We start from the raw sequence: 16,619 nt of genomic DNA, 5'->3' as shown, positions 1-16,619 counted from the left end.
TGTGGCTCAAGTGGCGGAGTGCTAGCCTTGAGCGGGAAGAAGCCAGGGACAGTGCTCAGGCCCTGAGTCCAAGGCCCAGGACTGGCCAAAAAAAAAAAAAAAAAAAAAAAAAAAAGCCAGGTGCTAATCTTGTGGAGCACCAGCCAATGAGTGAAAGCATCCAAATTCCAGTCTCAGACAAAAAGAAAAATCATATTTTGGATTGCAGAACACTTTTCACTTCTCTTGAGAGTTCTCAAATAGTACTTATCTAGAATCAGATGCATGGAGAGGATCTAGGCCTTCCCACAAGCACACCTGCACTTCCTAGTCCATTATTTGTTCACTTCAGCTTATAAACAGGCTTTCCCTCTAAGTCTCACCTTTGTTTTTGCTCTGCCTCTGCCTTCTGACCATGCCAGAGTGCTGGCCACCAAGGAAGGCAGGTTTTCAAGGACTATTCTAGGTTAAAGCACTTCTACTTTTCTTTTTTTGTTTTTGGTCAGTTGTGGGGTTTGAACTCAGGTCCTGGGTGCTGTCCCTGGCTTCTTTTTGCCCAAGGCTAGCACTCTACCACTTCAGCTGCAGTGCCACTTCTGGTTTTTGTTTGTTTTTGTTTGCCAGTCCTGGGGCTTGAATTCAGGGCCTGAGCACTGTCCCTGGCTTCTTTTTTGCTCAAGGCTAGCACTCTACCTTTGTGCCACAGCGCCACTTCGGGCTTTTTTCTATATATATGGTGCTGAGGAATCGAACCCAAGGCTTCATACGTACAAGGCGAGCACTTTACCACTAGGCCATATTCCCAGCCCCACTTCTGGGTGTTTTTTTTTTTTAAATTAAGATATTTCCTATTTTATTGTAGCACCAAATACAAAGGCATTTTATACACACACACACACATACACACACACACACACTTCTGGGTTTTGAGTGGCTAACAGGAGATAAGAGTTTCACAGGGATTTTTCAAATCACAATCCTCAGATCTTAGCCTCCTGACTAGCTAGGATTACCGATGTGAACCACTGGAGCCCAGCTAAATTGTAGTAGATTATATTTTTAATTAGCTTTAATGCATCTTAGTGATATCACTTCTTTCATCATTCCCCTCTATCTCTCCCGACCAATTCCTTCCTTTCCTAGGTAGTGACTTAAAGTTGAGTTTTGTTTTGTTTTGTTTTTTTGGCCAGTCCTGGGGCTTGGACTCAGGGCCTGAGCACTGTCCCTGGCTTCTTTTTGCTCAAGGCTAGCACTCTGCCACTTGAGCCACAGTGCCACTTCTGGCCGTTTTCTGTATATGTGGTGCTGGGGAATCGAACCCAGGGCCTCATGTATATTAGGCAGGCACTCTTGCCACTAGGCCATATCCCCAGCCCCTTAAAGTTGAGTTTTATAGACAATGAAAATGCTTATTACAATTTTGTTTTTTGGTGCTGGGAAACAAATAAGGCCTGTGCATGTTAGAGGAGCTCTCTGTCATTGAGCCCCCAGCCCAACTACTTATAATTTAAGTAAAAATATACATTGAACTTTGGACACTGTATGATTGATATTTCTTAGCTCTGTGATATCAAGGTTTATGTCTGTTAATATAATAACAGACTGAGAGAAATTATTTCCAGTGGAACACAGGTCTTCAAGCATGTTAAGCATGCCTATAACACTCACCTGAAATTATTTAAAACTGACAACACGCATACTCTAAAGAAGCCAGAAGCTTTTCTTATTAATTAAAAATTTTGACACGGTGTTGTGCAAAAGGGGTACAGTTACATAATAGGGCAGTGTGTACATTTCTTGTGATATCTTTCACCCTGTTTTTCTTTCCCTTCCCTAGATCAGGTAGACATATATACAATAAACAGTGTACCAAAAACATATACAGCAGCCACGTGGCCTACGCCAAAGGAAATTCACCTAGGACTTTAAATGTAACGTCAACAATAGAGTTTGCTTATCCTTGTCTTATATGAGCATACATACATAACTTTTGAGCTATTGTGATCCACTGAGAGGTCTATTTTTGACCTTTATATGTTGAGTAGTTGTTTGGTTTTAGTTACATAATGTTGGGTTGCTGACCCAATCCTGTGGGAAATACCATTTGACAAGAAGTTTTTGGTTTTGTAGACCTGGTCTCTACTGTCCCCTCCTCCCCCCACCTTAACAGTCACATATCAAGGAGATCATGCCCTTTTGTTTTCAGTCTTCTAGGCTTGTCTCGCTCAACATTATTTGTTCAAGTTCTGACCATTTCCCTGCGGATACCAATATTTCACCATTTCTAATCGCTATGTAGTATTCCATTGTTTATAGGTACCATATTTTTTGGATCCATTCATCTGTGGAGGGGCATCTGGGTTGTTTCCATATTTTGGCTATTGTGAATTGTGCAGCGATAAACATGGAAGTACAGATGTCTTTTTGATATCTTGAGGCCTGTTCAGGATAGATGCCTAGGAGTGGTATGGCTGGGTCATAGGGCATGTCTATGTTGAGCTTTTTGAGGAACCTCCATACTGTTCTCCAAAGTGGCTGTACTAATTTGCACTCCCACCAACAATGGAGAAGGGTTCCTCAAGCCAGAAGTTTTAAACAAGAGAAAAATCCAGAAAGAACTTACATTTCCAGCTGTATTCATCACTGACTTGATTTCCCTTTTGCATGCTTTCAGGGACTTCATTTGGATATAAGCTCTTACTTTGTACTACAAAGGAAAACATGCTAAAGTTTGACTTCTAGTTAAGGAAATAAAACCCAATCGTTTTAGAACATAGTTATATACTAGGGACTTACTAAACTGTTTCAAATTATCTTTACCATCCAACACATTCTCAGATTTACTACAACCTTTTATACAGTAACTGAAAAAAAATATATTGCACTATTATCTTTTTTAAATTTAATTTATTTATTAATTGAACACAAATATTTTTGACAAGGTGTTGTGCAAAAAGGTGTACAGTTACATAGTAGGGCAGTGTGTACATTTCTTGTGATATCTTACGCCCTGTTTTTCTATCCCTTCTCTAGGTCAGGTAGACATATATACAATATACAATGTATCAAGAACATATACAGTAGCCATGTGGCCACGCCCAAGAAAGTTCGCCTAGGACTTTAAATGCAATGTCCATATTAGACAATATGTCAACAGTAGTCTTATATGAACGTAAATACATAGCTTTTGAGCTATTGTATTCCCGAGAGGTCAATTTTTGACCTTTATATGTTGAGTAATTGTTTGGTTTTAGTTACATACTGTTGGGTCACTGCCCCAATCCTGTGGGGAATACTATTTGACAAGCAGTTTTTGGTTTTACAGACTTGGTCTCTACTGTCTCTCTGTCTCCCTTTGTTAACAGTCATATATCAGGGAGATCATGCCCCTTTGTTTTCTGTGTTCTAGGCTTGTCTCGCTCAACATTATTTGTTCGAGTTCTGACCATTTCCCTGCGAATAACAATATTTCACCATTCCTAATCACTATGTAGTATTCCATTGTGTATAGGTACCATATTTTTTGGATCCATTCATCTGTGGAGGGGCATCTGGGTAGATTCCATACTTTGGCTATTGTGAATTGTACCACGATAAACATGGAAGTACAAATGTCTTTTTGATATCTTGGGGTTTGCTGTTTAGGATAGATGCCTAGGAGTGGTATGGCTGGGTCATAGGGTAGGTCTATATTAAGCTTTTTGAGAAACCTCCATACTGTTCTCCAAAGTGGTTGTACTAATTTGCACTCCCACCAACAATGGAGAAGGGTTCCTCTTTCCCCGCACACCTTCCAGCATTTGTTATTGCCTGAGTTCAAAGTATAGGCCATTCTCACTGGAGTGAGGTGGTATCTCAGGGTTGTTTTTATTTGCATTTCCTTTACTACCAGGGATGTTGAACATTTCCTCATATGTTTCTTTGCCATTTTTATTTCTTCTCTTGTGAAATCTCTCTTTAGCTCCTTTGCCCATTTCCTAATTGGTTTATTGGGCTTGGAGGGGTTTAGTTTTTTGAGTTCTTTGTAGATGACAGATATCAGGCCTTTGTTTGTTGCTGTGCTGGTAAATATCCTTTCCTATATCGTTGGCTGTCTATTTTGGTGGCTATGTCCTTAGCTGTGCAGAAACTTTTTAATTTGTAGTAGTCCCATTTGTCGAATCTTTCCCCTATTTGTTGTGCCCCTGGGACTATATTCAGGAAGTTCCTTCCTTGCACTATTATCTTAAGCAAAATGTAAGGATAAGTGTATTTGTAAACCACAATCCTTCCAAATCAAAACACACTGCTTTGAATTATAATGCTTTAAATGATTTCTTGTTTTTTCACTCTTCCTAACTACAAGGATACATATGTGATACAGCCAGCCTTTGACACATCTAATGATGAATAACTATCTCTAGACATGCACAGTACCTGATGTATCTTTGATTTTGCAGCTTCTATTAGAGCTCCACTTTCAGCTTTATGATTAGATCCATCTTTGTTGGTATTATTACCACCCTGTAGAACGATGAAGCAAAAGAAGTCAAAACTGGCCCTGACTGATTTCTGAGCAAGCTAACAGAACCTAGAGTGTTTTCAAAATGCTGAACCTCAGGACCCACTCAGGGATTAAGGCTCCATAGCATGGAAACTACATCTGAGAAGCTCACAGCTGAGCATAGAGACGGACTTGATTTAAAAAATATGGGTGTTTCAGTCTAGATTTTCCTATGCTTTACAATGTGTCATGATTTTGTTTTCTTAAAACTTTCACTACTTCATTGACAAGTCATTTTAGACTTCTGCTTCCTGTCCCAATAACTATCAAAAGCAGGAAGTCAGTTTCATCTATATTGTACAACAGTAAAAAAAATAACCATATTGCAGATTAGCTAAAAGCACTAAGGAGTAGGAGCCATGAATAGACAAGGGTTTTATTCTTAACTATTCTGAGAATTGTATACAACTTTGAGAAAGTAATTTAATCTTTATAAGGAAACTTCCCCCCCCTCAATATACTTAAGTGTTTCCAACATTTTATGCCAAACATGTAATAATGGAGAATTTTTTTTTTTTTGGTAGTTAACTGGATGTTAAGAGTCTCACAGACGGGCTGGGGATATGGCCTAGTGGCAAAGAGTGCTTGTCTCCTATACATGAGGCCCTGGGTTCAATTCCCCAGCACCACATATATAGAAAATGGCAGAAGTGGTGCTGTGGCTCAAGTGGCAGAGTGGTAGCCTTGAGCAAAAAGAAGCCAGGGATAGTGCTCAGGCCCTGAGTCCAAGCTCCTCACCATGAAATAAAAGACTTAAAAAAAAAAAAAAAAAGAGTCTCACAGACATTTTTTCCCAGGGTGGTTTTGAGCCACAATCCTGAGATCTCAAGTCTCCTGAGTAGTAAGGATGATAGGTATGAACCACTGGGAGCTGGCATGAAGACATTCTCCCCTCCACTTCCCAATCCTGGAGCTTGAACTCAGGGCCTGGACACTGTTCCTGAGCTTCTTTTTGTTCAAGGCTAGCACTCTACCACTTGAGCCATAGCGCTACTTCTGGTCTTTTTTATTTATTTGGCACTGAGGAATTGAACCTAGGGCTTCATGCATGCTAGGCAAGCACTCTACCATTAAGCCATATCCCCAGCACATGAAGACATTCTTTTTTTTTTTTGGCCAGTCCTGGGGCTTGGACTCAGGGCCTGAGCAGTGTCCCTGGCTTCTTTTTGCTCAAGGCTAGCACTCTGCCACTTGAGCCACAGCGCCACTTCTGGCCGTTTTCTGTATATGTGGTGCTGGGGAATTGAACCCAGGGCCTCATGTATACGAGGCATGCACTCTTGCCACTAAGCCATATTCCCAGCCCCAGCCATGAAGACATTCTTATAAAAAAATTCTTTAATCTCTTTCACAGTCTGAACCACATTCTGGCCATCAAATCCCTGGGCTCAAGCAATCTTCCTGCCTAGCCTTCTGTGTGTATTTGGGACTCTGGATGAATTCCACCAGCTCAGCTTCAGATAATGGATTTTACTGTCCTAATTCTAAAAAAAAAATCTCACAAATGAAAAAATGCTCAATATATACCCTTAAATGCGAATCAAAATCAAAATCATTACAATGTACCATGTTACACAAATTACCATAGCTTAGGGGCTGGGAATATGGCCTAGTGGTAGACTGCTTGCCTGGTATATCCTCGGTTCGAATCCTCAGAACCACATATATAGAAAAGGCCAGAAGTGGTGCTGTGCCTCAAGTGGTAGAGTGCTAGCCTTGAGCAAAAGAAGCTCAGGGACAGCACCCAGGCTCTGAGTTCAAACCCCAGGATTGGCCAAAAAAAAAGAAAGAAAGAAAGACAGTTCAAACTTTTAAAAAGACAGACAAACTAGCAGGGCCTATGTGGCTCAAACCTGTAATCCTAGATACTCAGGAGGTTGATATCTGACAAATGAGGTTCAAAGCCAGCCCAGACAGAAAAAGTCTATGAGACTCTTACCTGCAATTATATACTAAAAAGCTGGAGGTGGAGCTGTGAGCCAAGTGGTAGAGGACTAGCATTAAGCAAAAAAGGTAAGGGATAGAACCCAGTCCCTCAGTTTAAGCCCCAGTAGTGGCACCAAAAAAAAGAAAAAAAGGCAAACCAGACACATACTAGTAATTTCAGCACTTGAAGGCTGAGGCTGTAGGATATGAATTCAAGCCCGAGTTACAAAGAAAGACCCTGTCCTCAAAACAAGTATAACAACAAAAACATTTATGAATAGCTAGTGGGAAAGTAGAACAGAAGAGCTAATTTAGAAAACAATCTGGTAGTTTCTCCTAATGTTAAATCCCTATGTTCACATGGTAATTAGCACATGAATATTCACTGTTGCATTATTATTATATTTGCCAGTCCTGGGGCTTGAACTCAGGAGTTGGGCACTGTCCTTGAGCTCTTTTTGCTCAAGGCTAGCTCTCTACCACTGAGCCACAGCACTAGTTAAGGCTTTTTCTGTGTATGTGGTACCGAGGAACTGACTCCAGCACTTTGTGCATACTAGGCAAGCACTCTACCACTAGGCCAAACTCCTGGCCCTATAGCATTATTTATAAAGCCTTAAAGTGGAACATAAAGCTATGACCAGCAACTGATAATTGGTTTTAAAATATCGCATATTCTTGTGGGGAACAGAGTAGTATTTTCAGCTACAAAAGTGATAAAGTACATAAAAAAAGGACCAACTGGGGCTGGGAATATGGCCTAGTGGCAACAGAGCTTGCCTCGTATACATGAAGCCCTGGGTTCGATACTCCAGCACCACATATATAGAAAATGGCCAGAAGTGGCGCTGTGGCTCAAGTGGCAGAGTGCTAGCCTTGAGCAAAAAGAAGCCAGGGACAGTGCTCAAGCCCTGAGTCCAAGGGCCAGGACTGGCAAAAAAAAAAAAAAAAAAAGGACCAGGAATTGGTCACATTGAGGAAGCTTGAAAACAGCATATTATGTGAAAGAAGCAAGTTAGGAATAATCATATCTGTCTGATTCCATTTGTCTGTAATGTGCAACACTGGGTAGATCAATGGCAGGCAGGACAGAGGGAAGGGGAAATGGTGATGAGAATATGGCTTCTTTTTGTGGTAATTAAAGTGGTCTGGAATCAGAGTGGTAATGGCTTACAACTATGTAAGTATATTTTTTTTTAAAAAAAGGGCAAATGTAGCTTAGTAGTAGAGTGTTTGCCTAGCATGCATGAGGCCCTGGGTTCAATTCCTTGGTATCACATAAACATAAAATATGAAAAAAAAACTATAAAAAAAGACTAAGCTGTACACTTTAAATGGTCATTTATTAAGTTTACACAGTATGAAACTGCAGCTACTGGTGTCTCACAACTGTAATCCTAGCTACTCAAGAGGATGAGATCTAAGAATCAGTTTGAAGCCAGGCCAGGCACTATAAACTCCACGACACTCTTATCTCCAATTAGCCAGCAAAAAGCCAGAAGAAGAGCTGTGGCTCAAGTGGTAAGGGCATCAGAGACATTCCTAGGCCCTGTTAGGATATCATTTTATAACTACAAACACAAATCATACTTTTAAGTTTTAGTCTGATTATCTGGAACACTCACCTCATTTTTTCCATTTTTGTTATTATTTCCCTGAGAAATCATTTTTTCTAAGACGGCCAGAAGATGCAAAGCTTTCTCAGCTTGGTAGGTTAATATATATAAGTCTACAAGCAGAAAACACACTGCTTGGGCAAATTTTTCTTCTGGTGAGAAAGTAAAAGGAAAAGAATGTCATGATCCCAAGTCAAAAGCACACCTCAGACAACCTGTAAAACAAAGCTCTGTAGGGCAAAGTGTAAACTATTCTTCAAGTGAATGCACACCAATGCAACCACCAGGGAAAGTAGTGTGCTGCTGTGCCAGCAAGGCGGTTTGTTTTACTAGGATTGCAAGGCCTTTCATGTCAGGTATTAGTGACTCCTCTCCTTGGTGAAATAATTGTAAGGTGTCCATGTATGAAACTAGAATTCCGGTTCTTGTTCTGCTTCTTACACGTTTGATGTTTGCACATTACTTTACTTTCTGGACCTCCCATGCTGGATCTGTAAAACACAGGACTACTTTACCTACATGACAGCAAAGGATGTCTTGAGGTTCCATCTACTGTATCTCTAAAAAGGTTTATGCTCCCCAGTGCCTGTAATCTCTGCTACTCGGAAGACTGAGATCTGAGGATCACAGTTCAAAGCCAGCCCCGGCAGAAAAGTCTGTGAGACTCTTATCTCCAATTAACCACCAGAAAACTGGAAGTGGCACTGTGGCTCAAGTGGTAGAGCACTAGCCTTGAGCTGAAGAGCTCAGGGACAGCGCCCAGGCCCAAAGTTCAAGCCCCATGATCGAAAAACAAACAACGGTTTATGCTCTATGAACTAGACTTCCTTTCCAATCACAGAAATGGAATAAAGAAACAGCTTGATTTTGGAAGCACAAGAAGCAAGGTAGACTCTATGAGAAGATTAAGACTTCTGAGAGGAAAATACATGGAACTTGCTGTGACACAGAACCATTCCTTTAAAAAAAAAAATGAAGATGAGGGCTGGGAATGTGGCTAGTGGTGTAGTGCTTGCTTAGTATGCATGAAGCCCTGGGTTTGATTCCTCAGTACCACATAAACAAAAAAAAGCCAGAAGTGGTGCTGTGGCAAGTGGTAAGAGTGTTAGCCTTGAACAAAAGAAGCTCAAGGATAGTACCCAGGCCCTGAGTTCAAGCCCCAGGATGGCAAAAAAAAAAAAAAAAAAAAAAAAAAGAAATAAAAAATGTAATGAAAAAGTTAAAGTCTAAAAGGTAGCTAGAACAGAAAGTTTCAAAATATTTAAAGAGTTGAGCCCCTTTATAACTGATAGTCCCAGAGTGTACTTCAGATCTGAAGTCCTCCCAAGCTCCTGTAAGGCCTGTAGCTACTGCTAATTTCATCAATTACTACCCCACCCCCTAGCTTTATCAGCCAATCTGCTCTCTCTCACTCGGCATACAATATAAGCCTTAGGAATGTTTTCCTTTGAGGAGTCACAGCTCACCTTCTTCCTTCAGATGTCTTTCCAAATGTCAACTCACCCCAATCCTTTAACATCCTGGGCCAATCTCCATCCTCTTATCCAATTTTAGCTTTAACTCACAGCATCCAGCTACCACACAACCAGAAACTGTTGCTTTCTTTTCCACCAGAATATAAGCTCAAGGAGAGTAAAAGTATCTCCATATAATAGGTTCTTAAACTGCATTCGCTGAAAAGTACTGACTCCTTAATTGAGCTCACAAATTAAAAGGGTCAAAGTGTGAGGATCTCTGCCTCCATTTTCTATATCCTTTGCTTTGAGCCATTCTTTCCAGCAGTCACCTTGGAATCTAGGAAAGACAGGACTTGATAACATGTTTTCAAGGAGGGAAGGAAAAACCACCCCCAGCCTGGACAATGACTTGTTTATCCTGACCAGAGGTGACAGCAATAACTTCTAATAAACACAGAGATAAAGACCCAGAACACACTTGTTACCCAGACTGCTTAGAAATTATACATACTAGAAGCAAGTGAGGCCTATCTGGTTGGCCTTTTTGAAGATGCCAATCTGTGTGCTATCCATGCCAAACGTGTAACAATCATGCTAAAAGATATCCAGCTAGCACTCCACTTACGTGGAGAACGTGCTTAAGAATCCACTCAGATGGGGGCTGGGATGTAGCTCAGTGGCAAAGCGCTTGCCTAGCAAGTGCAACGTCCTGGGTTCAATCCCCAGTACCAAAAAAGAAAAGACAAAAAAAAAAATACAGTTAAAAAAAGAATCCACTCAGATGGGAAGCAATTCAGTCTTAAAGCTTTCCCCCCACATTTTTATCAGTAGTTCTGAATGTTAAGATTTCCTCCCCCTCCATGGGGTAAAAATGTGCCTAAGTATATGATTGCTAGTGGAAAGATAGGAGACAGAAATCACATACTGGCAGTTTTTCCATTTGCATGTGTGTGCAAATTTTTAATATAACTGCGGAGATATACAGCATTAATGCAAGTCAAAATGTTCCAGTGAACAAGTTTCAGCAGTTCAACTTTATAACAATTATAAATAAACCTGTTAAAATTTTCTGGACAATGCCAGCATTTGGGTTTTTAAAAAAATAAGTAAATTTCTTATTGATGGCAACTAAATGGTGTTTGTAGCATTCTTATCATATAGTAGATTCCATCCATTCATTCTACTTTTCTGAGTTGTCCTACATGCAAGTACATGTTTTTAATGCTGTCTTCTGTGCTGTTCTGTAAATTTACTATTAAAATACATTAAACTACAAAAAAGAAAAATTATGCATATCTCTCTCTGGACCCAATTCTTCATCTAATTAATCTAAAACTGCTACTGAAGGGCTGAAGTGCTTATTTTGTAAGCATTCCTCTGCCCTCTGCTGCTCAGTGAGCTCTTCTTGCTCCCTTGCCCTTATCTTTCTTTCATTTTTTTTTTTTTTTGCCTGTCCTAGGGCTTGAACTCAGGGCCTGAGCACTGTCCTTGGCTTCTTTTTGCTCAAGGCTAGCACTCTACCATTTGAGCCATAGCACCACTTCCAGCTTTTTCTATATATGTGGTGCTGAGGAATCGAACCCAGGGCTTCATGCATAAGAGGTGAGCACTTTACCACTAGGCCATATTCCCAGCCAGCCCTTATCTTTCTTTCTATTCTATTCTCAAGTACAGCAAAAAGCAAGCAGAGTTTTCTATGCTATCTACTCTATGACTGTACACAAACATTTCAGTTAGCCAACAGAAATTAATTACTATGCTGTCTTCTAAGATTCCAATATGCTACATCCTTGAGTGTATTAAAGTTAAGAAAGGACACAGTTCATTAGGTAGTATTTAGACAGCAAAGAAAAAGTAGTAAGTCTTCTCAATATTTTCTCTGTGTATGTGTGTATATGTGTGTGTGTGTGAGTGAAAGAGACAGAGAGAGAGAGAGCGCGCGAGAGAGAGAGAGCACGCGCGCACGAGAGGGAGACTCAAACTCTCACTTAGCATTTTCTACTCAAGGCTGGCATTCTACCACTTGAGCAATACCTCTACTTCCAGCTTTTTGTTAGTTAAAGGAATCCCTCAGATTTGTCTGTTTGGGCTAGCTTTAAACCACAACCCTCAGATCTCAGCCTCTGGAATAGCTAAGATTATAGGCATGAGGCACCAGCACCAATACTTCTGAATATTTTCAGATAGTATTTCTAGTAGCTGTCTTCAGATTTAGGTGGGATAAGGTGCCAAAGGAAATGTAATTAGTCTAATGGTCATTTTATTTTTACCTATTGTGAAAACCAACTCAGAAAATATCGACATATGATTCTAATTAGGTTATCTAAGTAAAAGTAGCAGAGATTGGTAGACGGAATCATTATTTGTTCTTTTTGCATACTGGGGTTTGAACTTAGGGCCTTGTGTTCACTAGGCAGATGCTTTACCCCTTGAGCCATCCTCCTAGCATAGATGGGATATTAGATTTCCAGCTACAAAAATTTTTGACTTGATAAGTAACATACCAAAAGGTTCTATGAACTGATAAAGTTTTTCACCAACTGAGATAGCCTCTGTATACTGCCGCAGGTGATAAAGAATGACTGCTTGGTTATAATACAACATGCTGTTTTCAACATCATCTAATCCATCCATTTCTTCAACAGCTGAGTGGACCTATAAAATAATCAGTGGAGAACATGTTCCAGTAACTGTAATGAATAAACAGCAAAGGAATTCATATAAATAAACAGAACATAGGCCAGTATTTCTTTTTTGCAATCCTGGGCCCCTGCATGCCAGAAAAGCAGCCCATCCCTGAGCTCCATCCCCAAACACCAAGACATTTCCTTCTCTCCCATGCCCTCCACCTTTCTTTCAAGACAGCTCTATGTTGCCCAGCTGTTCTTCAATTCCTAAGCTCAGGTGATTGTCCCTCCTCAGCTTCCAGAGTAGCTGAAACTATAGCCATGTGGCCCAAAGCCTGACTCCAACATTTCCTATTCAGATTGTTTCTATATTTTCCATAGTACTTCTAGATTTTAATTATTTCATTTATCTGTTTTACACACTGTAAGATTTTATTAAGTATTTTGAGGAGACAAGGCAAGGCAGCTCTTTTCCTTACCACTAAGAAGATATCCTGTGGCTGGTAATGTGGCTCAGTGGTAGAGTGCTTGCCTAACATGCATGAAGCCCTGTGTTTGATTCCTCAGTACCACATACACAGAAAAAGCTGCAAGTGGTGCTGTGGCTCAAGTGGTAGAGTGAGCAAAAGAAGCTTAAGGACAGTGCCAAGACCCTGAGTTTAAGCCCCAAGATTGGCAAAAAAAAAAAGAAAAAAAAAAGATATCCTTCCTGCTTTAACTGCCAACATTGTTTCTGAGTGGGATACTCACTTCCTAGCCTGATGAGGTTTTTAAATTTTATTTATTTAGCCTCATGCTTAAAGAGGCTACGAGTAGGCAAAACATTGAACGATTTTTTCCATAAAAATGTTATGCATGGCCACGCGCTGGTGGCTCATACCTGTAATCTTAGCTATGCAGGAGGCTGAGATCTGAGGATCAAGGTTCGAAAACCAGCCTAGGTTGTTTTTTTTTTTTTTTTGCCAGTCCTGGGCCTTGGTCTCAGGGCCTGAGCACTGTCCCTGGCTTCTCTTTGCTCAAGGCTAGCATTCTGCCACTTGAGCCACAGTACCACTTCTGGCCGTTTTCTATATATGTGGTGCTGGGGAATCGAACCCAGGACTTGATGCATATGAGGCAAGCACTCTTGCCACTAGGCCATATTCCCAGCCCCGAAAACCAGCCTGGGTAGGAAAGTCCATGAATCATTTATCTCCAATTAACCACTAGAAATCTAGAGGTGGAGGTGTGGCTCTAAGTGGTAGAGCAAAAACCTTGAGCAGAAAAGCTCAGGGATACCACTCAGGCCCTGAGTTCAAGCCCCAGAACCAACCAACCAAAAAAAAAAAAGTTATGCAGGTGCCTTGAAGTGTGACTTATCTGGTACAATGCCAGCCTCACAAGAGCAAAGCTATGAATTTAACCCTCAATACTATCCCTCTCCAAAAAAAGTTAAGCAGTGGACCAGGGCTATGACTCAAATATTCCTCAACTGGTAGAACATTTGCCCAGCAAGTCCAAGGCTCTGAGTTAAATTGCTAGTACCAAGAAAAACAAAATAAAATACAAAAAGAGAGGGCTGGGAATATGACCTAGTAGCAAGAGTGCCTGCCTCGTATATATGAAGACCTGGGTTTGATTCCTCAGCACCACATATATAGAAAATGGCCAGAAATGGTGCTGTGGCTCAAGTGGCAGAGTGCTAGCCTTGAGCAAAAAGAACAACAGACAGGCAATAAACCACATGTAACATACCTTGTTTCCTGAAATAACTTTATGCCAATAAAATAACAAGTGTTTCACACACATTAGAAATCATCCAACAAGAGATCACATAATTTTCCTTAACTATGTATCTTTCACAAATTAACCTAACAACTTTTTATAGTTAAATCCATTCATTACCTGATTCTTCAACTGGTTAAGTGTTTGTCTCAAGTTATCTGTTGTTGTTTGACTACTTTTAAAAAACTCAGCTACTGCTGTATTCAAAATTATTTTATAATCATCTTTGTTTATATCTTGTAGACAGGCAAGGTGTTGCAGACAGGCATCATAATTTCCAGACTAAAAAGAAAAAAAACACCACACATACACAAAATTACACACCAGCTTTAATAAGACTACATCAGGGTTGGGAATGTGGTTTAGTGGTAGAGTGCTTACCTAGCATGCATGAAGCCCTGGGTTCGATACCTTAGCACCACATAACCAGAAAAAGCCAGAAGTGGTGCTGTGGCTCAGGTGGTAGAGTGCTAGCTTTGAGCAAAAAGAAGCCAGGGACAGTGCTTAAGCACCGAGTCCCAAGCCTCAGGACTGGCAAAAAACAAAAACGAAAACAAAACCCATCATTTCCAAATATATTTTATTCATCTTTACCTTAAAGATTCTTTTTTTTGCTAGTCCTAGGGCTTGAACTCGGGGCCTGGGTACTCTCCCTGAGCTTCTATTGCTCAGGCTAACACTCTAACCACTTGAGTCACAGCACCACTTCCGGATTTTTCTGTTTCTGTGGTACTGAAGAATCAAGCCCGGGGCTTCATACATGCTAGGCAAGCACTCTACTGCTAAGCCACATTTCCAGCCCTACCTTAAAGATTCTTATATACAGAGTTTCTCTAAGCATACTAAGTGAAGTCAGTAGGTAAAGCAATACTCAGATCAATTTTAAAAGTGGATGCTGGTGACTCATGTCTGTAATCCTAGCTACTCAAGAGGGTATCTGATGATCAAGGTTTGAAGCCAGCCAGGCAGGAAAGTCCCTGAGACACCTATCTCTAACTAACCACCAGAAAACTGAAAGTGAAGCTGTGGCTCAAAGTAGTAAAGTTCTAGCCTTGAGGAGAAAAGTTCAGGGAAAGCACCCAGGTCCTGAGTTCAAGTCCCAAAACTGACAAAATAAAGTAAAATAAACCCTGTGGATGTTAGTGTCTAATATTCAACTCTGACATTGATGGATATATCTGTATCTATGGCACATGCATGTGGATATAATAGATTGCTATACATGTGCATCTATTGCTAGCAGGTATAAATAGCAGAGGCTAGCCAAGAAAGGGTTATTACTCCAAATTTTAACTTCTAGCAAATAAACCTTGAATACATATTAATTTTTTCTGATTACATGTACATAACTTAATAATCAAATAAGGTATTTTAGTTGTAGTAAGGTTTGAACTTATGCTTGCCATGAAGTGCTCTACCTCCAGCCCTTGTTTGCTTTAGTTATTTTTTGAATAGGGCTGATTTTGGCCCATGCAGGTTTTGGATCTTACCACTCCTACTCATGCCTCCATATATCTGGATAGCAGGTACATACCACCATGCCCAGCTTGTTGGCTGAGATGGAATCTCTCTAACTTTCTGGAGTTGGTCTTGAATTAGGATCTTCCCAATCTCTGGTTCCCAAGTAGCTGGGGTTACAGGCTTGAGCCACCAGACTTGAGCAGAATTCTTATTCTTTTTGTTGTTATTGGTGGTGGTCATGGGTCCTGAGTGCTGTCCCTAAGCCTTTTTGCTCAAGGTTGATGCTCTACCACTTTGAGCCACAACTCTATACCAGTTTTCAGGTGGTTAATTGGAGATAAGTCTTACAACCTTTCCTGCCCACGCTGGCTTTGAATAGTGATCCTCAGATCTTAGCCTCCAGAGTAGCTAAGATTACAGGAGTGAGCCACCAGTACCTGACCTTCCCATATTCTTCGGTGCCAGGAAAGTTGAAAATCTGATAAACTTTGAAGTCTACCTTAAAATGCATTTAAAGACGTTGAACAGAATAGAGAAATGGAAAAACTGACCCACACATTTACAAACCTATATTTAAAAGATTAAAAAAAAAACACAGGCTGGGAATATGGCCTAGTGGCAAGAGTGCTTGTCTCATATATATGAAGCCCTGGGTTCGATTCCTCAGCATCACATATATAGAAAAGGTCAGAAGTGGCGCTGTGGTTCAAGTGGCAGAGTGCTAGCCTTGAGCAAAAAGAAGCCAGGGATAGTGCTCAGGCCCTGAGTTCAAGCCCAGGACTGGCAAAAAAAAAAAAAAGATTCAAAAAAACAACAGTGTGAAAGTTAAAACATGTTTATGAAAACTTAAACTTGCAAATGGTTCAATGTCCTTCCATTCCTTTCTAAAATGTTTCTCTTAAATCTTAAAATGAAACCTCTCTAAACTCTGAATTATTATAGGGCAAAAATTATAAATTCACGAATTCAATGCAGCAAAAGAGAAGTCGCTTACCGTGAAAGCCTGGAAAGCTCCAGCGGACAGCTCCTTCTCCTGATCAGTGATCCCAGAAGACTGGCCCGTCCCTTCATGCTTCTCCATTCCCTGATCTGCAAACACACAAGGTTCCTAGGTTGTTTTTTTTTTTTTTTTTTTTGCCAGTCCTAGGCCCTGAACTCAGGGCCTGGGCACTGTTCCTGAGCTTCTTTTCTTAAGGCTAGCACTCTACCACTTGAGGGTCAGCGTCACTTCTGGCCTTTTCTGTGT

General features: G+C 40.6%; 1 protein-coding gene across 5 annotated transcripts in view; it reads right to left on the bottom strand.

The window, feature by feature from the left end:
- Positions 1-16,619, bottom strand: part of Cnot10 (CCR4-NOT transcription complex subunit 10) — a 50,437-nt gene that overhangs the window by 25,854 nt on the left and 7,964 nt on the right. For 4 of the 5 annotated variants that reach the window (XM_048348622.1, XM_048348623.1, XM_048348618.1 and 1 more), the window contains exons 2-7: positions 16,368-16,462; positions 14,033-14,194; positions 12,026-12,176; positions 8,074-8,216; positions 4,396-4,482; positions 2,603-2,686 (exon numbers count right to left, since the gene is read on the bottom strand). In XM_048348622.1, coding sequence (XP_048204579.1) covers positions 2,603-2,686; positions 4,396-4,482; positions 8,074-8,216; positions 12,026-12,176; positions 14,033-14,194; positions 16,368-16,462 — 722 coding nt within the window. The remainder of the gene's footprint in view (positions 1-2,602; positions 2,687-4,395; positions 4,483-8,073; positions 8,217-12,025; positions 12,177-14,032; positions 14,195-16,367; positions 16,463-16,619) is intronic. The other variant, XM_048348621.1, reaches the window with a different exon arrangement.

Source organism: Perognathus longimembris, chromosome 6, assembly GCF_023159225.1.
Source record: "Perognathus longimembris pacificus isolate PPM17 chromosome 6, ASM2315922v1, whole genome shotgun sequence".
Lineage (NCBI taxonomy): Eukaryota > Metazoa > Chordata > Mammalia > Rodentia > Heteromyidae > Perognathus > Perognathus longimembris.
The sequence above is the reverse complement of the archived record's forward strand: the minus strand, read 5'-3'. Positions and strand labels throughout refer to the sequence as shown.